Here is a 27472-nt window from a genome sequence, read left to right on the forward strand (position 1 = left end):
TTAATCCTTTGTCAGTTGCTTCATTTGCAAGTATTTTCTCCCATTCTGAGGGTTGTCTTTTTGTCTTGTTTATGGTTTCCTTTACTGTGCAAAAGCTTTTAAGTTTCATTAGGTCCCATTTCTTTATTTTTGTTTTTATTTCCATTACTCCAGATGGTGGGTCAAAAAGGATCTTACTGTGATGTATATCATAGATACTTCTGCCTATGTTTTCCTCTAAGAGTTTTATAGTGTCTGGCCTTAAGTTTAGGTCTTTAATCTATTTTGAGTTTATTTTTGTGTATGGTGTTAGGGAGTGTTCTAATTTCATACTTTTACATGTAGCTAGCTGTCCAGTTTTCCCAGCACCACTTATTGAAGAGGCTGTCTTTTCTCCATTGTATATTCTTGCCTCCTTTATCAAAGATAAGGTGACCATATGTGCATGGGTTTATCGCTGGGCTTTCTATCCTGTTCCATTGATCTATATTTCTGTTTTCGTGCCAGTACCATACTGCCTTGATTACTGTAGCTTTGTAGGATAGTCTGATGTCCGGGAGCCTGATTCCTCCAGCTCTGTTTTTCTTTTCTCAAGATTGCTTTGGCTATTTGAGGTCTTTTGTGTTTCCATACAAATTGTGAAATTTTTTGTTCTAGTTCTGTGAAAAATGCCATTGGTAGTTTGATAGGGATTGCACTGAATCCATAGATTGCTTTCGGTAGTATGGTCATTTTGACAATGTTGATTCTTCCAATCCAAGAACGTGGTGTATCTCTCCATCTGTTTGTATCATCTGTAATTTCTTTCATCAGTGTCATAGTTTTCTGCATACAGGTCTTTTGTCTCCTTAGGTAGGTTTATTCCTAGGTGTTTTATTCTTTTTGTTGCAATGGTAAATGGGAGTGTTTCCTTAATTTCTCTCTCAGATTTTTCATCATTAGTGTATAGGAATGCAAGAGATTTCTGTGCATTAATTTTGTATCCTGCTACTTTACCAAATTCATTGATTAGCTCTAGTAGTTTTCTGGTAACATCTTTAGGATTCTCTATGTATGGTATGTCATCTGCACACAGTGACAGCTTTACTTCTCTTTTCCGATGTGGATTCCTTTTATTTCTTTTTCTTCTCTGATAGTTGTGGCTAAAACTTCCAAAACTCTGTAGAATAATAATGGTGAGAGTGGGCAACCTTGTCTTGTTCCTGATCTTAGAGGAAATGGTTTCAGTTTTTCACCATTGAGAATGATGTTGGCTGTGGGTTTGTCATATGTGTTGAGGTAAGTTCCCTGTATGCCAATTTTTCTGGAGGGTTTTTATCATAAATGGGTGTTGAATTTTATCGAAAGCTTTTCTGCATCTATTGAGATGATCATATGGTGTTTCTCCTTCAATTTGTTAATATGATGTATCACATTAATTGATTTGCATATATTGAAGAATCCTTGCATTCCTGGGATAAACCCCACATGATTGTGGAGTATCATCCTTTTAATGTGCTGTTGGATTCTGTTTGCTAGTATTTTGTTGAGGATTTTTGCATCTATATTCATCAGTGGTATTGGCCTGTAATTTTCTTTCTTTGTGACATCTTTGTCTGGTTTTGGTATCAAGGTGATGGTGGCCTTGTAGAATGAGTTTGGGAGTGTTCCTCCCTCTGCTATGTTTTGGAAGACTTTGAGAAGCATAGGTGTTCGCTTTTCTCTAAATGTTTGATAGAATTCACCTGTGAAGCCATCTGGTCCTGGGCTTTTGTTTGTTGGAAGATTTTGAATCACAGTTTCAATTTCAGTGCTTGTGATTGGTCTGTATATATTTTCTATTTCTTCCTGGTGCAGTCTCAGAAGGTTGTGCTTTTCTAAGAATTTGTCTGTTTCTTCCAGATTGTCCATTTTATTGTCATATAGTTGCTTGTAGTAATCTCTCATGATCCTTTTTATTTCTGCAGTGTCAGTTGTTACTTCTCCTTTTTCATTTCTAATTCTATTGATCTGAGTCTTCTCCCTTTTTTTTTTTTGATGAATCTGGCTAATGGTTCATCAATTTTGTTTATCTTCTCAAAGAACCAGCTTTTAGTTTTATTGATCTTTGCTGTTGTTTCCTTCATTTCTTTTTAATTTATTTCTGATCTGATATTTATGATTTCTTTTCTTCTGCTAACTTTGGGAGTTTTTTGTTCTTCTTTCTCTAGTTGATTTAGGTGTAAGGTTAGGTGTTTATTTGAGATGTTTCTTGTTTCTTGAGGTAGGATTGTATTGCTATAAACTTCCCTCTTAGAACTGCTTTTGCTGCCTCCCATAGGTTTTGGGTCATCATGTTTTCATTGTCATTTGTTTCTAGGTGTTTTTTGATTTCCTCTTTGATTTCTTCAGTGATGTCTTGGTTATTAAGTAGTGTATTGTTTAACCTCCATGTGTTTGTATTTTTTTACAGATTTTTTCCTGTAATTGCTATCTAGTCTCATAGCGTTGTGGTCGGAAAAGATACTTGAAACGATTTCAATTTTCTTAAATTTATCAAGGCTTCATTTGTGGCCTAAGATATGATCTATCCTGGAGAATGTTCCATGAGCACTTGAGAAGAAAGTTTATTCTCTTGTTTTTGGAGAGAATGTCCTATAAATATCAATTAAGTCCATCTTGTTTAATGTATCATTTAAAGCTTGTGTTTCCTTATTTAGTTTCATTTTGGATGATCTGTCCATTGGTGAAAGTGGGGTGTTGAAGTCCCCTATTGTGATTGTGTTACTGTAGATTTCCCCTTTTATGGCTGTTAGCATTTGCCATATGTATTGAGGTGCCCCTGTGTTGGGTGCATAAATATTTACAATTGTTATAGCTTCTTCTTGGATTGATCCCTTGATCGTTATGTAGTGTCCTGCTTTGTCTCTTGTAATAGTCTTTATTTTAAAGTCTATTTTGTCTGATATGAGAATTGCTACTCCAGCTTTCTTTTGATTTCCATTTGCATGGAATATCTTTTTTCCATCCCCTCACTTTCAGTCTGTATGTGTCCCTAGGTCTGAAGTGGGTCTCTTGTAGACAGCATGTATACGGGTCTTGGTTTTTGTATCCATTCAGCCAGTCTTTGTCTTTTGGTTGGAGCATTTGGTTGGAGCATTTAATCCATTTACATTTAAGGTTGTTATTGATATGTATGTTCCTATTACCATTTTCTTAATTGTTTTGGGTTTGTTATTGTAGGTGTTTTCCTTCTCTTGTGTTTCCTGCCTAGAGAAGTTCCTTTAGCATTTCTTGTAAAGATGGTTTGGTGGTGCTTTACCAAAGCAAAGAATTTGGTGAATTCTCTTAGCTTTTCTTGTCTGTAAAGGTTATAATTTTTCTGTCAAATCTGAATGAGATCCTTGCTGGGTAGAGTAATCTTGGTTGTAGGTTTTTTCCTTTCATCACTTTATATATGTCCTGCCACTGCCTTCTGGCTGCAGTTTCTGCTGAAGGATTAGCTGTTAATGTTATGGAGATTCCCTTGTATGTTACTTGTTGCTTTTCCTTTGCTGCTTTCAATATTTTTTCTTTGTATTTAATTTTTGATAGTTTGATATGTTTCTTGGTGTGTTTCTCCTTGGATTTATCCTGTATAGGACTCTTGGTGCTTCCTGGACTTAACTATTTCCTTTCCCATATTTGGGAAGTTTTCATCTATAATCTCTTCAAATATTTTCTCAGTCTGTTTCTTTTTCTCTTCTTCTTCTGGGACCCCTATAATTCGAATGTTGGTGTGTTTAATGTTGTCCCAGAGGTCTCTGAGACTGTTGTCAATTCGTTTCATTCTTTTTTCTTTATTCTGCTCTGCAGTAGTTATTTCCACTATTTTATTCTCCAGGTCACTTATCCGTTCTTCTGCCTCAGTTATTCTGCTATTGATTCCTTCTGGAGGATTTTTAATTTCATTTATTGTGTTGTTCATCATTGTTTGTTTGCTCTTTAGTTCTTCTAGGTCCTTGTTAAGCATTTCTTGTATTTTCTCCATTCTATTTCCAAGATTTTGGATTATGTTTACTATCATTACTCTGAATTCTTTTTCATGTAGACTGCCTATTTCCTCTTCATTTGTTTGGTCTGGTGGGTTTTTACTTTGCTCCTTCTTCTGCTGTGTGTTTCTCTGTCTTCTCATTTTGCTTAACTTACTGTGTTTGGTGCCTCCTTTTCGCAGGCTGCAGGTTCGTAGTTCCCGTTGTTTTTGGTGTCTGTCCCCAGTGGCTAAGGTTGGTTCAGTGGGTTGTGTAGGCTTCCTGGTGGAGGGGACTAGTGCCTGTGTTCTAGTGGATGAGGCTAGATCTTGTCTTTCTGGTGAGCAGGCCCCTGTCTGGTGGTGTGTTTTGGGGTGTCTGTGACCTTATTATGATTTTAGGCAGCCTCTTTGTTAATGAGTGGGGTTGTGTTCCTTTCTTGCTAGGAGAGGTTTTGTTATTTTTTTTTCTTGTGGTACACGGGCCTGTCACTGTTGTGGCCTCTCCCGTTGTGGAGCACTGGCTCCGGACACGCCGGCTCAGCGGCCATGGTTCACGGGCACAGCCGCTCCGCGGCACGTGGGATCCTCCCGGACCGGGGCATGAACCTGCGTCCCCTGCATCGGCAGGCGGACTCTCAACCACTGCGCCACCAGGGAAGCCATCTGGGAGAGCTTTTGCCTTGTGATATTATGTGGAGCCAGGAGGTCTGTGGTGGACCAATGCCCTGAACTTGGCTCTCCCACCTCAGAGGCACAGGCCTGACACCTGGCTGGAGCACCAAGACCCTGTTGGCCACACAGCTCAGAAGAAAAGGGAGAAAAAAAGTGAAAAAGAAAGAAAGAAAGAGAAGAAAATAAATTTATTAAAATAAAAAATAAGTGTTAAAGATAAGAAAAATTAAAAAGTAATTTAAAAAAGAGCAGAGATCAACCAAATGAAAAAACAAATCTACCAATGATAACAAGCGCTAGAAACTATACTTTAAAAAAAAAAAAAAAGGACAGACAAAACTCTAGGACACATGGTAAAAGCAAAGCTATACAGACCAAATCACATGAAGAAGCATATACATACACACTCACAAAAAGAGAAAAGTGAAATATATATATATATATTGTTGCTCCCAAAGTCTACCACCAAAATTTTGGGATGATTCATTGTCTATTCAGCTATTCCAGAGATGCAGGGTACGTCAAGTTGATTGTGGAGATTTAATCCGCTGCTTCTGAGGCTGCTGGGAGAAATTTCCCTTTCTCTTCTTTGTTCGCACAGCTCCTGGGGTTCAGCTTTGGATTTGGCCCCACCTCTGAGTGTAGGTCACCTGAGGACCTCTCTTTCTGCCCAGACAGCACAGGGTTAAAGTAGCAGCTGATTAGGGGGCTCTGCCTCACTGAGGCCCGGGGTACAGAGGGGTACGGAATGCAGGGCGAGCCTGCGAAGGCAGAGGCTGGTGTGCCATTGCAGCGTGAGGCGCGCCATGTGTTCTCCTGGGGAAGTTGTCCCTGGATCATGGGACCCTGGCAGTGGTGGGCTGCCCAGGCTCCCGGGAGGGGAGGTGTGGATAGTGACCAGTGCTTGCACACAGGCTTCTTGGTGGCTGCAGCAGCAGCCTTAGCATCTCATGCCCATCTCTCGTGTGTGTGCTGATAGCCGTGGCTCACACCCGTTTCTGAAGCTCGTTTAGGCGGTGCTCTGAATCCCCTCTCCTTGCACACCCCGAAATAATGATCTCTTAACTCTTAGGCAGTTCCACACTTTTTCCTGGACACACTCCCGGCTAGCTGTGGTGCACTAGCCCCCTTCAGGCTGTGTTCACACAGCCAACCCCAGTTCTCTCCCTGTGATCTGACCTCCAAAGCCCGAGCCTCAGCTTCCAGCCCCCGCCTGCCCTGGTGCGTGAGCAGACAAGCTTCTCGGGCTGGTGAGTGCTGGTCAGCAGTGATCCTCTGTGCGGGAGTCTCTCCGCTTTGCCCTCTGCATCCCTGTTGCTGCGCTCTCCTCCGTGGCTCCGAAGCTCCCCGTCTCCGCCACCTATAGTCTCTGCCCGCGAAGGGGCTTCCTAGTGTGTGGAAACCTTTCCTCCTTCACGGCTCCCTCCCACTGGTGCAGGTCCTGTCCCTATCCATTTGTCTCTGTTTATTCTTTTTTCTTTTGCCCTACCCAGGTTCGTGGGGAGTTTCTTGCCTTTTGGGAGGTCTGAGGTCTTCTGCCAGTGTTCAGTAGGTGTTCTGTAGGAGTTGTTTCCCATGTAGGTGTACTTCTGATGTATCTGTGGGGAGGAAGGTGATCTCCACATCTCACTCTTCTGCCATCTTGAAGGTCTCCTCTGGTGCACCCTCCCCCCCAGCTCTTCAGGCAGGCCTGGAGCAGGGGCACTAGCCCTGCAAAGGAGCAAGTGAAAAACCCAGCAGTGGCGACCCGACAGCTGGTTCCCGGCGGTGCTACCGCATAGCTGGATGGCTCATTTCTGGCCTATTCTACTTTAAAATTTTTGTATTACTCTCCTTTGATGGCTCTTTTCTCTTAAAAAAATTAGGAAAAAGATACAGTTCTCCTTCTTGGTCTTTGACTGTGGACAGGAGTCAAGTGTAGGCCAAAACATATGTCTCATTATGGACCCTAGGTTATGTAGGCCATACAAACATAGTGCCATGTTCTGATTCTGAAGCCCAAGGTCATTACGAGTGGTCTTTTAAAGGTCCAGTTAATAGTTTCCACTGTTGATAAAAAGGATAGGCTCTGCTAACCAACTTCTTTTGAGCGTGTTACTTAATGATCATGCTACTTTTGAATAAGCTGAATGCCTTCCCTACTTCTCTAGGTAAATGAGAGATAAATATCCTCTTTTATGAAGAGGATATGGATTTATGTGATCATGGTCTGTGGCATTCTTAATAATAAATGGCCCTACTTTCTAATCATCCTAGAAAGTTTACAAATCAATTATTCTAAAAATAAAGAAATTATTTTGGTAAACATTTCTATCTTCTAATTGATGTATGGTTGACCTTTCCAAACCATAATTATTTTGAATGAACCTGAAAACATTTGGGCTATCTGACTTTATGATATCAATCAAATTTTTAAAAAGAAATGTTTCTATTTTTGGAAGAAATACTCACAATCTAATTTTAAAGGTCTACTTTCCATTGTCCACTTATAATTATTTGCCACTAAATTTAAAACAATTTCAAAATCAATTTCCAGTCCTGAACACTTGGGTACTGAATTGGTCATTAGAGGGGTATATTTTAAATATATTAAACAACATAATTAATGCTCCTCAAAGAAACACTTTCAAATAATTTTCCTTTTACTATTGGGGCATTCTGATCTTGCCAGAGAGACAAAAATAATTACGTCCATTGTATGAAAGACAGAAGTTGAAAGGTTCTCTCAAACTATGTAGTAATTAATAACAGTACCATAACATCTGTAAATCCCAAATTCCAGATCAGTTCTTACATAATGGTTATGATATATGCATTTTTGCCATAGTTCATTGAGTTTTTCCAATTGGGAAATCAATCTCTCCTGTCTCTTATTTAATATAAGCCAACATGATTGTAGAAACAATATGACAGCAGTGACTAATGTCAGAAATGAAAATGGGCTCTCTAGACAGTTATCCTACCCTATTTCAGAAAAAAAATGTAATTTGTAATTTTTATATCCTAAAATTACTGTTCAGGATAGAACATGATGATTGTATGATGCAGCAATATTTTATATTCCACTAAGAAAGAAAAATTCTATCAATCCAAAGATTCCATTGATTGTAGAATGCTACCCTAGTTCAGAGTTGTTAGTATGTGGTAAAAATTTTGCATCTTAAAATCAGTTGAATACAATATTAAAAAAAAAAAGATATAGGTCTCTGCCCATTTATGGTGGAGATTTGTCTCTCAGAAACCAGCAGTAACAGAGGCTTTTGTACTATGTTGTGCACCGTTATTTGTCCTTTTTTATGGAGGAGCCACTTCAGGTGATTGGAGTAGACAGAGGCATCAAATAGCAGTAGCAGGCAGAGGGGAAAAATACCAGTAAAAACAGTAATAATGTATAATCGGTCTTATTGCATGTGATAGGTTGCTTACTTGAGCTGAGAGATTAGATAAAGGAATCAGCCACTATTAACAATTTTAATTAATTTTAAAAAATGAAAAATGTTTATTATATTGAAATTTGACTCCTGCTATACTAATCCCTGTGGAGAAACAAAAATATCCGCATTAAAGGAATATAGTATTTAACTGGGAGAAAGAAAATATGTACATAATATCCAAATATAGTACAAATTCAGATAGGCAAATGTGGTGAACAGCCTAAGTGCCACAAGCATTCATGGACTCCTTTGCTGCTGTGTTTTATGCTGTCGGGTGCTAAAATAGCTCCATTTAGGAAATAACTAAAAACTTCTCTACATGTTGATTTCTCAGGTGGCCTGGATGAGGCTCTCTATAATGTTATAGCCATGGCACGGGAACAAGAAATTCCTTTTGTGTTTGCCCTTGGAAGAAAAGCTCTAGGACGCTGTGTGAACAAGCTGGTTCCTGTTAGTGTGGTGGGAATCTTCAACTACTTTGGTGCTGAGGTAAGACTTAGAAGATGCAGTCCCTCACTGCCCACCCCCCATAGTACATCTTCTTTGGACACGTGCCATTGTTACGTTTGAGCATTTGGAGAAGTGATATGATGACTCTCCAGGAATGAGTGGAAAATTCTTGAGTATTACATTTCCTTTTTTAGTGTTGAAAACATTTGCGTAAGTCAATCCTATAGCATTGTGAAAAGATTTTAGCTCGTATTTCTGCTACAGTGATTTTTTTTTTCTGGGTTCAGATACGTAGCACTTGACAATATATGTAACTGCTGGGTAAAGGTATCCAGTATTGTACAAAGTAAAACAAATTTCTTCAGTCTGTATGTTGGGTATATTTTGTGCTGCTAGGAGTCAAGAGAGAAAAGAATCCTTTGTTTGGAGAGGATTTTCCTTTGAAAATGAAATTCCTAAACCAATTGAGAGAATAATTCTACACCCATGATATTTGTCTTCCTCTCATAGTCGACTAATACAAACTTTGCCCATAGGAGCTGATAAATTATAAAGTAAATGTTATTTATTTAGAGTAATGCTTATTAACATAATATTTTAAGATTGGTGGGGTTTTTTGAACGTGTGGGGTTCTTTTTAGAACATCATTTGACTTGTGGTTTTTACATTGAAACATTTTCAGTTGTACTTGTTTTAAATTGTATACAAACTGTGCATACAATAAGACTTTTTTATGAAGTTGATTCTAAAGTATTTTGTGACACAATTGATGGACCATTTTCCCTCTTCTCAGCCATACTATTTGTGTATATTTAAGTGTCTATCTTTCCTATCCAGTCACCATACTGAATACCCCCATCCCCCTATCCATTCAGTTTCTCTCCCACTGCCCATTAAATTATCTGTCTACCCACCTACTCTTTTTTTTTTTAATTAATTAATTTATTTATTTTTGGCTGTGTTGGGTCTTTGTTTCTGTGCGAGGGCTTTCTCTAGTTGTGGCAAGGGGGGGCCACTCCTCATCGCGGTGCACGGGCCTCTCACTATCGCTGCCTCGCTTGTTTCAGAGCACAGGCTCCAGACGCACAGGCTCAGTAATTGTGGCTCACGGGGCCAGCTGCTCCGCGGCATGTGGGATCTTCCCAGACCAGGGCTCGAACCCGTGTCCCCTGCATTGGCAGGCAGATTCTCAACCACTGCGCCACCAGGGAAGCCCCTACCCACCTACTCTTTACGATCATGTAATTAATATTTGTCCTGCCATTAGCATCCCATGCTTTTCTCAGTTATAGATATCACACTACTTTGTCATAGTTAATGTGTTTCTTCATGTAAGTGTGAATTCCTCAAGGGTAGGACTCTTGTCTTTTTTTTTTTTTGGCATCTTTATTGGAGTATAATTAACTTAAATGGTGTATTAGTTTCTGTTTTATAACAAAGGGAATCAGTTTTTATCTCCTCCCTCTTGCGTCTCCCTCCCACCCTCCGTATCCCACCCCTCTAGGTGGTCACAAAGCACTGAGCTGATCTCCCTGTGTTATGTGGCTGCTTCCCACTAGCTATCTATTTTACATTTGGTAGAATATATAAGTACATGCCACTCTTACTTTGTCCCAGCTTACCCTTCCCCCTCCCCAGGTCCTCAAGTCCATTCTGTACGTCTGTGGCTTTATTCCTGTCCTGCCCCTAAGTTCTTCATAAACATTTTTTATTTTTTAGATTCCATATATATGTGTTCACATACTGTATTTATATTTCTCTTTCTGACTTACTTCACTCTGTATGACAGACTCTAGGTCCATCCACCTCACTACAAATAACTCTATTTCGTTTCTTTTTATGGCTGAGTAATATTCCATTGTATATATGTGCCACATCTTCTTTATCCATTCATCTGTCAGTGGACACTTAGGTTGGTTCCATATACTGGCTATTGTAAATAGAGCTGCAGTGAACATTGTGGTACATGACTCTTTTTGAATTATGGTTTTCTGAGGGTATATGCCCAGTAGTGGGATTGCTGGATCATATGGTAATTCTATTTTTAGTTTTTTAAGGAACCTCCATACTGTCTCCATAGTGGCTCTGTCAATTTACATTCCCACCAACAGTGCAAGAGGGTTCCCTTTTCTCCATACCCTCCCCAGCATTTATTGTTTGTAGATCTTTTGATGATGGCCATTCTGACTGGTGTGAGGTGATACCTCATTGTAGTTTTGATTTGCATTTCTCTAATGATTAGTGATGTTGAGCATTCTTTCATGTGTTTGTTGGCAATCTGTATATCTTCTTTGGAGAAATGTCTATTTAGGTCTTCTGCCCATTTTTGGATTGGGTGGTTTGTTTTTTTGATATTGAGCTGCATGAGCTGCTTGTAAATTTTGGAGATTAATCTTTTTCAGTTGCTTCATTTGCAAATATTTTCTCCGATTCTGAGGGTTATCTTTTCTTCTTGTTTATATGGTTTCCTTTGCTGTGCAAAAGCTTTTAAGTTTCATCAGGTCCCATTTGTTTATTTTTGTTTTTATTTCCATTCCTCTAGGAGGTGGGTCAAAAAGGATCTTGCTGTGATGTATGTCCTAGAGTGTTCTGCCTGTGTTTTCCTCGAAGAGTTTTATACTGTCTGGCCTTACATTTAGCTCTTTAATCTATTTTGAGTTTATTTTTGTGTATGGTGTTAGAGAGTGTTCTAATTTCTTTCTTTTACATGTAGCTAGCTGTCCAGTTTTCCTAGCACCACTTATTGAAGAGTCTGTTTTTTCTCCATTGTATATTCTTGCCTCCTTTATCAAAAATAAGGTGACCATATGTCCGTGGGTTTATCTCTGGGCTTTCTATCCTGTTCCATTGATCTATCTTTCTGTTTTTGTTGCAGTACCATACTGTTTTGATTACTGTAGCTTTGTAGTATAGTCTGACATCCAGGAGCCTGATTCCTCCAGCTCCATTTTTCTTTCTCAAGATTGCTTTGGCTATTTGGGGTCTTCTGTGTTTCCATACAAATTGTGAAATTTTTTGTTCTAGTTCTGTGAAAAATGTCATTGGAAGTTTGATAGGAATTGCATTGAATCTGTAGATTGCTTTGGGTAGTAGAGTCATTTTCACAATATTGATTCTTCCAATCCAGGAGCATGGTATATCTCTCCATCTGTCTGTGTCATCTTTAATTTCTTTCATCAGTGTCTTATAGTTTTCTGCATACAGGTCTTGTGTCTCCTTAGGTAGGTTTACTCCTAGGTGTTTTATTCTTTTTGTTGCAATGGTAAGTGGGAGTGTTTCCTTAATTTCTCTCTCAGATTTTTCATCATTAGTGTATAGGAATGCAAGATATTTCTGTGCATTAATTTTGTATCCTGCTACTTTACCAAATTCACTGATTAGCTCTAGTAGTTTTCTGGTAGCATCTTTAGGATTCTCTGTGTACAGTATCATGTCATCTGCAGACAGTGACAGTTTTACTTCTTCTTTTCCAATTTGGATACCTTTTATTTCTTTTTCTTCTCTGATTGTTGTGGCTGAAACTTCCAACAGTGTTGAATAATAGTGGTGAGAGTGGGCAACCTTGTCTTGTTCCTGATCTTAGTGGAAATGGTTTCAGTTTTTTACCATTGAGAGTGATGTTGGCTGTGGGTTTGTCATATATGGCCTTCATTATGTTGAGATAAGTTCCCTTTATGCTTACTTTCTGGAGGGTTTTTATCACAAATGGGTGTTGATTTTTGTCGAAAGCTTTTTCTGCATCTATTGAGATGGTCATATGGTTTTTCTCCTTCAATTTGTTAATATCGTTTATCACATTGATTGATTTGCATATATTGAAGAATCCTTGCATTCCTGGGATAAATCCCACTTGATCATGGTGTATGATCCTTTTAATGTGCTGTTGGGTTCTGTTTGCTAGTATTTTGTTGAGGATTTTTGCATCTATGTTCATCAGTGATATTGGTCTGTAGTTTTCTTCCTTTGTGACATCTTTGTCTGGTTTTGGTATCAGGTTGATGGTGGCCTTGTAGAATGAGTTTGGGAGTGTTCCTCCCTCTGCTATATTTTGGAAGAATTTGAGAAGGATAGGTGTTAGTTCTTCTCTAAATGTTTGATAGAATTCGCCTGTGAAGCCATCTGGTCCTGGGCTTTTGTTTGTTGGAAGATTTTGAATCACAGTTTCAATTTCAGTGCTTGTGATTGGTCTGTTTATATTTTCTATTTCTTCCTGGTCAGCCTCAGAAGGTTGTGCTTTTCTAAGAATTTGTCCATTTCTTCCAGATTGTCCATTTTATTGTCATATAGTTGCTTGTAGTAATCTCTCAAGATCCTTTGTATTTCTCCAGTGTCAGTTGTTACTTCTCTTTTTTCATTTCTAATTCCATTGATTTGAGTCTTCTCCCTTTTTTTCTTGATGATTCTGGCTAATGGTTTATCAATTTTGTTTATCTTCTTAAAGTACCAGCTTTTAGTTTTATTGATCTTTGCTATTGTTTCCTTTTTTTTCCATTTATTTCTGATCTGATCTTTATGATTTCTTTCCTTTTGCTATCTTTGAGGGTTTTTTTGTTCTTCTTTCTCTAATTGCTTTAGCTGTAAGGTTAGGTTGTTTATTTGAAATGTTTCTTGTTTCTTGAGGTAGAATTGTATTTGTATAAACTTCCGTTTTAGAACTGCTTTTGCTTTTGCAGGTTTTGGGTCGTCGTGTTTTCATTGTCATTTGTTCCTAGGTATCTTTTGATTTCCTCTTTGATTTCCCTTGTCTTTATATCCCTGAAAACCTTTTACATTACTCGAGGATGCGCAGGTATTAAATGTTTGTTTAATTAATTGTATGGTAGATGTATATCTGCCTGTTACGTTAAACTACATGTGAGAATTTAGGTGGTAAGTAGCTCTGTGGTAAAGACACATAATAACAATGTACTCTTTTGTTCACTATTAGAGTTTATGGAATAAGAATGGGATCAGGGTCAGGAAAAGGGGATATGTTTGTTTTTAATTGTATTGACTTCTTACTGAACTATGTATATTAGGTTATATCTATGATATTATATTATAAAATGTTTGGCAGTTTTGTTTGTACATTGCTTTTCTTGCCTTCTCCATTTTGAGGTAGTAAGTTATTGTTTAAACCAAAACATATTCATAAAACGGAGGTAATGGAAGTACTGATATATTGTCAAGTGTGTCTACTCATAGTAATGTGGTAGTGCACCTACCCTATATTTACCATGTAATAATTCTAACCTTTGAATTAAGCTTTCTGTCCTTACCCTGATATTCAAGGCTTTTATTCCCTAATAGCTTTTCTCTTCAATTTTATTTTCTCTTCTTCTTGCATATTGTTTTATTCCCAACAGTTTCTGTGTTTTATTTATATTGTAAAACCAATGTTAATCTCAAAATTGCATATCCATAAGCCTATTTTCTTTTTGTTGGCTTCACTGAAGTACATGGTTTATTAAACCTTGCAAACAAATATTTATGAAGTCTCTTACATGTAACTCATGGGGGCTGCTTTTAACAGAATCCATCCTCCTTTTTAAAAATAAGTAAATCCTGAATATATTTTTGATACTACTAGCACCCACCCCTTTTCAAAAATCAATAAATACAGTTAGCAGCAGTGTTTATTGTACCTGTATTGTACTTTAAACAGTTTAAACTGCAGCTGGGTAAAGCACATTACTTATTTTTTTCCTGCTTAAGTTTAGTTTTTAGAGATACATTATTCCATAGAAATATGACACGTTTGCCATGCATTCATGTTGCTATGGTTTATATTTAAATGACAGTGCCTTGTTAAGAAAAAAAATTGTGCTGTACTTTGTCTCCATTGTCTGAAAACATAATTATATATATATAATGAAACATATTCTTACAGGTGGCCAGGTCATATTTACCATCTGAAATTTTTTACTTAATGTGTGGGTATATTGCATTCTGATACTAAATCAAGACATAAAACAGGAGTAGAATGTTGTTGAGTTGTGTTGAATTGTGATGTAAGAATCACTAAAAGTCATTTGATGTAACAATCACTAAAAGTCATTCTTTGGTTGTCTTTCTGGTGACTGTGAAAACTTCAGTTTTCTTTAGACATCGTTAGACGTCATAGTTATTGAAGTACAGCTTTAATGCCTAACGAATTTTGCCATTTATTAACACAAATGAGCTCTTTCATTTACAGTTTCACTGGGATTATTAATTCCATTCATGTTCATTCTGTTTTGCTGATGGAAGAACTTCTGGTTAACTCCACATTCTATTTCCAGGTTCTTTATTCTATTTTTGTAATTAGCCTTTCATCATTTTCAAGGCTGCAGCTAGCCATACCATCACTTCTTTTTGGTCTTGTAAAGAGTTCTTTCAACAAGCAAACATGATAGGGAACTTTTCATTCCTGTGGAGACTGCCATCTGCTTCTGCATCCTTTGATATCACCCTGCATAGACTCATTCCCTTATATTTGAACCCATATAAGATTCTTCACTGTTCCCCAAACAAGCCTTGAACTTTATTAAGTCTGTACCTTGGTTTATGGTTTTGCATGCATGGCTAAGAATGTACTATCTCCACTCCTCAAAACTATACCAGATTTTCAAGGCCTACATCAGGTGTCATATTCCTTTATGAATTCTTCACTGATGCCCAGCAGTTAGATGTTTCCTCCCAAAGGTAAACCACTTTGTACATCTCAAGGCATTTAAGGTATTGTCCCCTGAATCATCATCTCCTGTCCTCTCCTTTCAACCATATGGAAGGTTCCTTGAGAGCAGAGGGGTGGTTCCAGTAGTCTTTGTACCCACTATAGTGCCACATGCTAAAGGGTGCAGTTGAATTGATAAACTCTGTAAGAACTTTAATATAGCATATTTAGTGGCTCATACTGAATCAAGAAGTTGCCTCAGACTTGTGAGAATTAAATAAACAATATATGTAAGTTACAGAGTATTTTATAAGGTTCTGTGGTTTGCATACCATTTGGATTTTGTGCTGATAGAAAGTGTATCCAATCCTGAAACAGTAGAGGTATTTATTGATAATGGTAGTAGTAAAGAGTATAACAAAAAAATGGACTGGGCAAAATCTCTTTCTTTTTAGAGCCTGTTTAATAAGTTAGTAGAACTCACTGAAGAAGCCAGGAAAGCATATAAAGATATGGTTGCAGCAATGGAACAGGAGCAAGCCGAGGAAGCCTTGAAGAACGTGAAAAAGGTGCCACACCACATGGGGCATTCTCGGAATCCCTCTGCAGCAAGCGCCATTTCTTTCTGCAGTGTTATTTCTGAACCCATCTCTGAAGTAAATGAAAAGGAATATGGTAAGTTATTACATACCATTTTAAATGACTGAAATTTTGAAATAATTTAATGATTAATGTCATTTTAAAAATGACTTTCCATGCTACCTTTTGTTTTTATCTTCTTGATTATTCAAATTTTGCTCACATTTTTGGTTTAAAAATTGCATTACACATGTCCATTGAAAGTTAGGAGAATATTTGGGGCTGAGAGTTTCTGTGAGACCCTGAAATTAGTCACATTTCCAAAATCTTAAAAAGAAAAAAAAAATCCCAAAGGGATTTAAAAAGCCAAATGTACCATTCTTCTGACCTATCACTAAGTAAATAAATTCTAGGAAGTTTTATTCTAATACTTTATACTTGATTATTAAAATTTTGTATTTACTGTGTAAACAAAAGACCTGAATATTCACTCTAAACTTATCAAACGTAGACTTGTGACATTTGTCTTGAGTTAAATCTGATGGTAGTGAAAAAGAATTATAGACTAAAAACAGTATTTATGTATAAGGTTTAAAGTAACAATAGTTACTGTACTCTGCATTTTAGTAGTTTCCTTGCAATGTTTCTATAATACTTTGAACACTAGTACTAGAATACTAGATCACTTTCTTGATCTAGTTTCTGATTCATTTCCCCTGTTCTTTTTTAAAAATAGTACAGCCACCTCCTTCACCTTGGCTTCTTGTTTTTCTTTTCTCTTTTTAGTCTTATCTGAAAGTTTGTCAAATAGCTTGTTGCCAACTAAAATGTAACATGTAAAAAACTGAGTCATCGCTTTCTTCCTTTCTTCCCACACTTCTCTTTCCTGCTCTCCTTGTCTGTGATTGTAGTTAAATATTTGGAATGCTTTTGACAAAGCTGCAGACCAGAGGCAACTAACAAGTTATTGTGCACCTTTCAGAAACTGTTGGTCAGGGAAAGGTGATTCTGGCTTAGAGGCAGAGATGTTTCTTTGGCTAAAGTGATACTAGTTGAAAGTAAAGAAGATAAAGAACCAACTTTGCAAGTGAAATCATTTCTCTATATAGTGATATTCCAGATCTCAGAGGTAAACTGCAAGATAAATTCCTAAAGCTGTGGGTTTGGGGAAATGACGGTGATCTTCATTTGGGCACATAAAAAGAAAAGTTATAAAAAGAACCTCTCAAAGACTTAGAAGATGTTTTAAAAAAAAAAGCACCAGATTTAAAGTGTTCAAAGATTTAAGCCTTGGCTTTTCCACAGTCTGCCTAGGGTATTTAGGCATAATTGATTAATTTCTGAGCCTCAGATTTGTCTTCAGTAAAGTGAGGAGGGTTTGTCTAGATCAAGTATAAGGTGTCATTCAGAGCTAAAGTTTTGTGAGCTAATGGCTGAATTCTAAGAAAGGATTTAGACAGAACCTTAAAGATTCTGGCCTATGATCTGATTTATGAGGATGTCAACAAAATAAGTGGAAATAATCATAAATAATTTGCTTTGAGAGTAAAGCACAAAGTTACTCTGTCGGTATCAGATGTATTCAGCAACAGACATAAAACCCACTAATGGGGCTTCCCTGGTGGCGCAGCGGTTGAGAGTCCACCTACCAATACTGGGGACGCGGGTTCGTGCCCCGGTCTGGGAAGATCCCACATGCCGCAGAGCGGCTAGGCCCGTGAGCCATGACTGCTGAGCCTGCGCGTCCGGAGCCTGTGCCCCACAACGGGAGAGGCCACAACAGTGAGAGGTCCGCGTACTGCAAAAAAACAAAACAAAACAAAAAACCCACTAATGTGGCCTGAGAAATTAGAATATTAATTATTTCACAATGTTGTCAATGTCCCTAGTTCTTTCCTTTTTTCTATTCTTCCATTTTCAGTCTGTGGCTTCTTATTCTTGTGCTTATCATCTCATGTTCATAAATGGCTGCAGTGGCCCTGGGCATCACAACAGTTCAGGCAGGAGGTTCAAGCAGTATGCTCTTTTTATCAGTGAAGGAAACAATTTTCAGAACACTTTGCCTTTTGTTTCATTTGGCCAGAGCCGACCATGTGACTGCTTTTAGCTGCAAGGGAGATGTGGGCAAGAGAATATCTGGCAAAGGCGAATGGGATAGTCATGATAGTCTAAGAACTATTTTAATTCCTCCCATGGGACTGTGTTCAAGTCCATCTCAGGTTTGGGGGTTCTGTTAGCCAGGAAGAAAATGGGGAATGACTGTTGGGTAGACAACAAATAGTGTCTCCCATGCCATTCTGGTGCAAGATTTCTAAAATGTTTTCTTGTGATTTCCACAGTTTAAAGAGAAAACAAAGCTGGGAAAGGGATGCTAAACGTTGGTAGAATAGAAAGGTTCCTATGATAGTTCAGTCTTACTGTTCTTTGTGTACACCATAATTGTTTTCTTTGCTTATGTTTTCCTTCCACCAGAGCTGAGTCTCAATTTTGTCATACTTACGTGAAACAAATAGATTCAAACATAAATCCCAACTCAGCAGTATGTTCTTTGAGATAGAAACCTGACACCTAACGGGCACTTGACATATAATAATAATAGCTCACTTACTGAATTCTTACTAGGCACTTTTATTAAGACATTTAATCCTCTGAGCAGTCCTAGTAGATAAGAGATATTGTACTGCATATTACAGATGAGAGAACTAAAATGAAGTGAAGTAAATAACTTGCCAGTGTCACACAGCTGCTAAGTTTGACTCTAGAATTCTTAGCCAGTGTGATGTGAATTCCTTGTGTGTTGAATGAATTTCCAGTAGGACCATACGGTAAGTTTTCAGTAACCACTTGTGAGGGGAGGACTACCTCTATCTATCTTGAGTTTCCAGCTCGTTCTCTGCCACCACACCTTCTTCTGTAGGGTCTTGAACTCATCTCTGTGTTCCTCTACTATATACAACTATCTAAAGATGGACAGCTTCCCTCTGTGTACTGACTGAAGGGAGAAATACACACACCTCATCCTCTGAGAAACCAACTAGTGTCAAGGTTGAAAAGGTAGTTTCACAAAGAACCAACTAACAAAACAGGAAAGCATAGAGCAGCTTTATGGACTAAATTCTAAAGTAAACAATTCAGAATCACGGTAGGTTTGGATCAGTAACATTTTCAGGTTTGTTGAGATCTTTGACCCTGCCTTTACATTGCTTCCTAATCCCTTCTTCAGAAGTGGACTTCTTGATGTGCTATTCTGGCTTTAGACTCCTGTATTCAGCCCAACCCCCTCCCATCCCCTCCCCGCTCCTCCAACCAAAGACGGCATTTTCATACTCGCTTTGTTTCTCCCCATCACAGTTATGTGTTTGTGTGCTCATTAGTTGTTGATCAGGCTTCACCTATTACTTTAAGGTGGGACCCTGGACCCTCCCCGTGGATATGTGACCTCAGTGGCTCTTTGATCATTGCGACAGGTCTCTTGATGGCTAATCACAGAGTCCCTTGTCTCTGCTTCCAAGGTCATATCTCCCTTTCCTTTCTAAAGGACCTGTCTGGCTTTCAGCTCACCTACCTAGTAGCTGAATGCCCAAGACAGAGCCTGGAGAGAGATCAGCCCTGCTCAGTTTCTTTTTCCTGTTCCTTTGACTCACTGTCAAGGGAGAGGTGGGACTTTTTCTAAGACCCCACATGAATTCTTATAGTACTTTTGAAAGAGGAAAAAAACTGTTGGAAGGAAATATGTGTACCTAAATTTTGTAAATTGTATGGCTTTTGAAAGTTTTTTTCTGCATAATTACATATATGGGTGAAAATTTTCATTTACTCTAAAGGCTTATTTTCCCAGCCCATACTGTATGGCAGCCACAGGAACACAGAGATGAGTGGGAATGAGGAGGGAGGAGGGAGTAGAACAAAAAACAAAAAACAAATGCTTTTGAACCAAATATGCAGAAAGTGCTGTGGGAGTTCAGGTTAGTGACGGTCTTAGGAAAATCAGGAAAGGCTTCACAAAGGAACTGACATTTAAAGGTGGTTGTCAAGAATGAGTAGGAGTGTGAAGGGTAAAGGAGGAAAACACATCTCATACAGAAAGAACAGCTTATGCAAAGCAAAGAATTGTAAACAGAAAGGGTATGACTTCTGTGAGCAGTGAGAATTCAAAGTGACCTTGAGCATGGAATGCATGGCTGGGGGTTAAAATGAATGGGACCAGAAGGATAGATTATGAAGGGTTTGGTTACTAAACTAAAGAGTTTGGATTACTAGGGTAATAAAAAGCCAGTTAGACAGTGATGTGGTCAATTCACAAAACCAATTAGAAAGATATAGTAGATGTACATGGGCTTCCCTGGTGGCGCAGTGGTTGAGAGTCCGCCTGCCGATGCAGGGGACGCGGGTTTGTGCCCCGGTCTGGGAGGATCCCGCATTCCGCGGAGCGGCTGGGCCCGTGAGCCATGGCTGCTGAGCCTGCGCATCTGGAGCCTGTGCTCCGCAACGGGAGAGGCCACAGCAGTGGGAGGCCCGCGTACCACAAAAAAAAAAAAAAAAAGAAAGATATAGTAGATGTACAGCAAGATAAAGGAGGCTTGAGCTAAGGCAGTAGTGACCAAATTTAACAGTTTTGGGGCTAGAAGTGACATGGTTTAGTTATGAGTTCAGTGGAATGAAGGGATATAGTAAGGGAGAAAGATAGGATCAAGGATTACTATAAGGTTTCTTCTGCTTTGAGACTGAAAAGGATGTTATTAACTGAGAAAGAGAATAAAGGAGGAGGACTAGATTTTTTTGTCATGAGGTAGGAATGCAAGTGGAAAGACCTGTTCTACATTTGAAGTAGCTGCAGGAAAGGAAGGTGTTTTTCCCAAACCATGCGCCCTGACTTCAGGTGGCCAAAATATGGTCTGTAGCAATATATAATTGATAGGAGGTAATCAAGTTAAGTGTATTTGTATGAATAGGCTTGCTTTATCACTACAGCTTGATCATTATGCCTGTAAAATGCAAATAGCAGCTACAATGCAAATAGAAGGGGATTTTTATTTTTTAAGAAAAGGCAAAAATAAGTGGGACTACATCAAATCAGACAGCTTCTGTACAGCAAAGGAAACCATCAACAAAATGAAAAGGCAACCTACTGAATGGGAGAAAATATGCAAATCATGTATCTGATGAGGGATTAATAACCAAAATATATAAATAACTCATACAACTCAATAGCAAAAAAAAAGTCCAATTTAAAATTGGGCAGAGGATCTGAATAGACATTTTTCCAAAGAAAGACACACGGATGACCAACAGGTACATGAAAAGATTCTCAACATCACCAGTTATCAGAGAAATGCCAGTCAAATCCACAATGAAATATCAGCTCACAACCTGTTAGTTGGCTGTTATCAAAAAGACAAAAAATAACATGTTTGCAAGGATGTGGAGCAAAGGGAACTCTTGTGCACTACTCATGGGAATGTAAGTTGGTGCAGCCACTAAGGAAAACAATATGGAGGTTCCTCAAAATATTAAGATGAGAACTACCATATGATCGAGCAATTCCACTTCTGTGCATTTATCTGAAGAAAATAAAAACACTAGCTCAAAAAAGAGGTATTCACCCCCCATGTTTATTGCAGCATTATTTACAATAACCAAGATACGGGAACAACTTAATGTCCATTGATGGATAAATGGGTAAAGAAGATCAGTGGATAAACAAGATATGGTGTGTATTTGTATATGTATGTATACACACACACACCGTGGAATATTATTCAGCTATTAAAAAGAATGAAATCTTGCCATTTGTGATAATAAGGATGAGCCTCAAGGGCATTATGCTAAGTGAAAAAAGTCAGACAAAGAAAAACACCGTATCATCTCATTTATATGTGGAATCTTAAAAACAAAACAAAAAATAAACCAAAAAACCCCCAAGAAAACCCCCGAAGCTCATAGATACAGAGAACAGATTGGTGGTTGCCAGAGGCAGGGGGGGACTGGGGGTGGGTGAAATGGGTGAAGGGGGTAAAAAGTTACCACCTTCCAGTTATAAAATAAATGTGGCTTGGAGATCTAATGTACAGCATGGTGACTACAATTAATATTATTGTATTGTGTATTTGAGAGTTGCTAAGAGGGTAGATCTTAAAAAAAAATTTGTAATTATTAATGGGGATGGATGTTAACTAGACTTCTTGTAGTGATCATTTCTCAGTATATGCAAATACTGAATCATTATGTTGTACACCTGAAACTATAATAATATAATGTTTTATGTCAATTATACCTCAGTGATAAAAAAATTAAATGGAAAATAAAACATACAAAAAAACAGGTGGGAGAGTTGTTCTTCATCTCCTGATTCCTAGTACATTTTTTGCTGTAAACTGACTACCTGTTGTTAAAAATAATTTAGATTATCACCACTGTATGATATCAACACTGTATGTATCAACACTTTATTATTTTTTGGCTTCAAAGTCACTTGGTAAGCCAGGCAACATACATATGTTATAAAACACATTTTCACAAATATTAGAAGTGCATGCATGGCATCTTTGCTTATAAATGGAAACACAAGTTCCATTACAGGCCAAAAGACAGCTCTGACTTGCTAAAGGAGCACAATATAAGCCTGTTAAATCAGAACTATTTCTTTCTCTTTTTTTTTCTGATGGACATCTTGGCTCTGCCATCTGTGACTTGTGGATCTTTGAGCCCAGGACACTTCAGGGCCAAAAAAAGTTAGGCAATTCATTGATTTTTGTGAATACATGGATTTTATATATTAGAGTCAGTGAGCTCCTGTTAGTATTAGATCTTCTGCATTCTGAAGCATTAACATACTTATTTTGGCCTCTTTGTTTCTTTATGTTAAATGTGCTGGGGTTTTTTGAGAACTGTTTTCTGTTCATAACATTCCAGTCAGTTGGTGAGCCAACAGATTTCTGTAGTTTGTTCTTCTCTCTTGTAAGAGTTGCATGATCCTGAAGCAGTGTTCTGGTTTTTTAAAAATCTGTTTGATATTTGCAGAAACAAATTGGAGAAATATGGTGGAAACTTCAGATGCATTGGAAACATCAGAAAATGAGAGAGAAGTTTCTTGTAAGCACAGCACATCTGAAAAACCCAGTAAACTTCCATTTGACACAGCCCCTGTTGGTAAGCAGTCATCATCAGTGGCTGCAGGCAGTACTACCTCAGCTACAAACCCTGGAAAATCAACAGTGAGTGATAAAGAGGAAGTGAAGCCAGATGACCTGGAATGGGCCTCACAGCAGAGTACAGAGACCGGCTCTTTGGATGGCAGTGGCCGGGATCTTTTGAATTCCTCCATCACCAGCACCACCAGCACTCTTGTACCCGGCATGCTGGAAGAAGAGGATGATGAAGAGGAGGAGGAGGAGGAAGATTATACTCATGAACCCATATCTGTAGAAGTGCAGCTCAACAGTAGAATTGAGTCTTGGGTCTCTGAGACTCAGAGAACGATGGAAACCCTTCAGCTTGGAAAAACCCTTAATGGTTCTGAAGAAGACAATGCAGAGCAAAGTGGGGAAGAGGAAGCAGAGGCTGCTGAGGTGCTAGAGCCAGGGGTGGATAGCGAGGCTTGGACTGCTGACCATCAGGCAAGTCAGGAACAGCAGAAGCCCAGCAACTGCAGCTCGCTGAACAAGGAGCACTCTGATTCTAATTATACGCCCCCAAATCTATAACTCAGGAAATGTCAGCTATCTCCAACTATGTAAGGGTTGCAGCCATTATCTTTCATGCTTCATCTCAACATTTTGCACTGTCCAATATTTAATATATGTATTTAATTCCTGACAAATATTTTTGTAGCTGTCTTTTACTTGTTTTGTTATGATCCATAGTTTAGCTTTTAATTAGCATCTAAGTGTCTTTCAAAGAACTGTATGGAAAATTCAGAATTGTTTCAGCTTATTTTGTTATGGAAAATAACGATTAAAAAAGAAGACCAGATTTTAAAGAAAGTAAATTTAAAATGCCTATTCAGTCATTTTGAAAGTTAAAGGTTAAGGTTCTAAGGAAAGGAGCAGTTACCAATGTTTGCTTCAAGACTATACATCCTATACTCTAATTTGTCTGACCAAAAAGTTGTTTGGGCTTCTTTAAAAAAGAACTGGAGGTAGAGTTAGAAAACTAAAAAAGTGGCTGAGGTAACTAAGTTCACTAAGTGTTTTGTGTTAAAAATGGATGCACCTTTCATTTAGTCCACAAATGCTTATTTCAGAAGTCACTGATCATGGTAATTGATTAAAGTTGGGATGGGCTAAGACAGAGCCTCCAATACTTAGGCTAGCAAAGAGCCACCGTGGTAGATTAGAGCTGGCCTTATTTGTGGAAAGTTAGATATGTTGTCTTTAATAGTGAGAAGTCACCCATGATAGGACATTCTGGATTCTCTTTCACATTTGCTTCTTAATTACCTCAGGAATGCTCTTGTACATAGTCGTATTTGCATAAAATTAGGCAAATTTTGACAGGTGAATAATTGTAACCGGTTGTATGACTGCAGCACTTAATTGTAAACTATCCAGAAGCAGAGTCTTATACTGGTGTGTTCTCTTGCATGCTTCTGATTTGGGATCCTCTGGACTTAAAATATGGATCTGATTGGATATTCATACTTGTCCTGAGTGAAAAACCGTTGCACCTTTTAAGAAAAGTATTTTGTCCCTAACCTTGAGCACCTGCCAGGTAACACTGACCACAGTTACCGACGGGAGTCAGGGAAAGGAACTTTATGCAATTGTAACATGTATCCTGATAGTCAAGGTTTGGAAGAGGAAGTTTTGAAGAAAAGAGGAAGTTCTAATCGTGCTGAAACTATTAGATGATTTTAGAGTGTGGAGATAGGCACAGGTGTTAATTCTTGATCACTGCTATTTATCTCTACCCTTCTCCTGGCATGTTTATACCTCCTTGGGTGAAGTTAAAGTTACTGAGCTAAATGTTTTGCTAGTCAGTCACCACCTGGTAGTGACCTCTGCAAGTTTATAATGGTGGGAGAATTACAAATTACCTATTTTTCTGTCTTCCCTCCAACTACCTACCACCTCCAGTTAACCAACACACGTGTCTGCGTACACATACACACACACATGCATGCCAGCTTTACATTTCCAACTCCGATAAGCAGGCACAGAACTGAAGAGGGAGGGGTATTTTCCCTGCCCAGGTTTTATGGGGCAGAGCTTTGCCTCACAGAGGTGAGAGGGAAGAATTGGGCAGACTCTTCACCGAATGCATTGGGACTACTGTTCTAGTATTGATGTATTTATTGATAATACCAACATTAATTACTGGAGAGACCAGATTCTTGGTTGATGACTTGGTTATTTGTGAATTGTGAAAGTTTAGGAGCATTGCTATGTAGGAAATGTCAAGTCTATCAACTTTATTAGTGTGCTAAAAGGGGACGTTATTGTACTGTCCTGTCTAAACTGTTCTTCAGTATAGACTTCTTAGGCACAAAGTATCCAGTACTTAAAGGTATGTAGCATGTAAGGAATGAAGCCTCTGAAATAGTAATCATGGATTTATATGCGGCAGATCCTACTGTCTCTGTACATTTGGAAGTGTTAGTTGGTTTAAAGAAATGATAGAGGTTTTGAACTACTGACAATCTTAAAAGTATATTGAAAATTTTTGCATACTTTTTAATGGTGTAAATTTCCTTTGCTTGGTGTCAGTGATTCAAATAACTCTTGATCTTAAGGTAATGAGTGGCTTTTCAAAGGTTTCTTATATTTTATATCTCTACTGAATGAGAATTGTCATTTTAGATTTTTGAGATTTGTATCAAAAGAGAAGTTGAAGAAATCTTCAGAACACCAATAACTTTGAATTTTGCTATAGACTTCAGAAGTGTTCAGTTATGTGTTTGATAAACGCTCTTGCACGTGCAGTATCTTCTGCCAGCAAACCCAAGGGACCATGGCCTTTTTTATATGAGACAGGTCACCTCTAGAGGACAACCCAAAATTTATTAAAGGAAATGCTACTGTGTAGAACGTATGCTTAAATAAGTATTGATAATGTCTTTATAATTCGTTTCCTTTTGATAAATTCTGGGATTTGTGTATATTATATGCAGGCAGAAGTGTGAAAACTAGGAAAGTGTTTTTGGATCTGGGGTGAGTAGCTCTTTGGAGATCTAGAGAGATCTAATGCTAAGAATAAAGGTTCATCATCACAAGAAATAAAAACCATAGTGATTTTTTTCTTCATGTGTAGAGGTTGTTTTACTGGCAATAATTAATATTAGATTTCTATTTCAATACATAAATATATGAATTAAAATGTGAATTGCACTCCCAAAACTAGATTTCTGCTTCTTAGGTTTGTTTGCTGTGAAGATTACTTCTCAAAAGACAATGTTCATATTAGCTTAACTTTTGGTTTAAATATGTTTGTAAATGTTGTAATATATTTCTTTTGACTAAACGTGGGAAAAAATGTGTTATACATTGAAAAGTTTTTAAAGGCTCTGACTGGACGTCATTTTTGCAGAGATGGTATTTTATATGCCTCCAGTATTTGGAAAAGAATTAGTCAAAAGGAATTCACATAGTTCAAATATTGAGAAATTAATATCCAAATAATGTAATTGTCTGATTTCTTAATAAGCTGGGGGAGGTGGGTGGGATGGGAATTACAGTGTGCAAATGAGTAGTGAGCTCCACATTCATTTTTCAACTCTTTAGCACAAAACCGTTCAATCCTAACACATTGTTACTTTAATATATATATATATATATAAAGAAGTATTACTGTTTGTAAAGCTGCTGTTTGCTTAAAAAAAAACCTGTCATTTAAGTATTTTCTGTATGTTGTGTCAACAAAGTAGAACATTAACTTATCCATTTAAACACTTTATCTTTTTTTGACTTAAAAATTTTTTTGTGAAATAATTTATCTTCTTCCTCCCTCGTTCCTTCCAACCTTTACACACATCACAGAATCAGCCAAACTGTTTGCCTAATCTGAAATCTGAATTCTAATTAATGATAAAAATTTAAACTTTGTTGGCACATCACACCTTAAGAGGATTTGTATTATTTTGTAATTTAATTTCTAAATATACCACGTGAATTTATAATTTACTGTCTTAATTGTAATGCTCTAATTAAAAACTAGCAACGTAAGTGTGAATTATAACATGAAGGGATTTTCATCTTGATAGGTCTTTTGCTGTATGAAGGATGATTGCTATATCACATTATAGGGGTAATAACAGCTTTTTTGCACTATGTAAATACTAGTGGAAATTCTTCTGTAACTAATAAAATGATTATTGAAATGTAGTCTATCATTTCAGAATAGGTGCTTGAGGAATTCCTGACTTGCCCAACATGTAGGATAGAGAGAAAAGAGTCCAGCTTGTGGTATCCCTTAGTGCTCTCATGGGTTTGCCCAAAGAAGGTAAAATCTGCAGGAAGGAGTAACTAGTAAAAATCTCTATGGTTGGTGTGATCTGTGGCATGGGTCTAACCATCTCACCAGAGACCATCTTAATGTTAGGAAAAGGCTCCTACCAATTCCTTCTCCTTTTTATGCTAGTTACTCTGTGCCAGACATTGTTCTAAGCCGTTTCCCAATATTAACTTATTTAATCCTCACAGCAGCCCTATGAGGAAATACTATTATAATTTCTCACTTTTTAGATGATGAAATAATCATGGATATGTTAAGTAACTTGCCCAAGCTCCACAGCTGGTAAATTAGCAGAACTGGGATTCA

The 27472-nt window shown here is 37.8% G+C and overlaps 1 protein-coding gene across 1 annotated transcript in view; it reads left to right on the forward strand.

Annotated features, from left to right (window-relative positions):
* Positions 1–27032, forward strand: part of SECISBP2L (SECIS binding protein 2 like) — a 63546-nt gene extending 36514 nt beyond the window's left edge. Inside the window, exons 16-18 of the mRNA XM_082619848.1 lie at positions 8390–8544; positions 15595–15814; positions 22739–27032. Of these exons, the coding sequence (XP_082475974.1) occupies positions 8390–8544; positions 15595–15814; positions 22739–23421 (1058 nt within the window). The 3' untranslated portion in view covers positions 23422–27032. The remainder of the gene's footprint in view (positions 1–8389; positions 8545–15594; positions 15815–22738) is intronic.
* Positions 27033–27472: the final 440 nt, after the last annotated feature.

The sequence above is a fragment of the Mesoplodon mirus genome, assembly GCF_964341445.2.
Source record: "Mesoplodon mirus genome assembly, chromosome: 4".
Lineage (NCBI taxonomy): Eukaryota > Metazoa > Chordata > Mammalia > Artiodactyla > Ziphiidae > Mesoplodon > Mesoplodon mirus.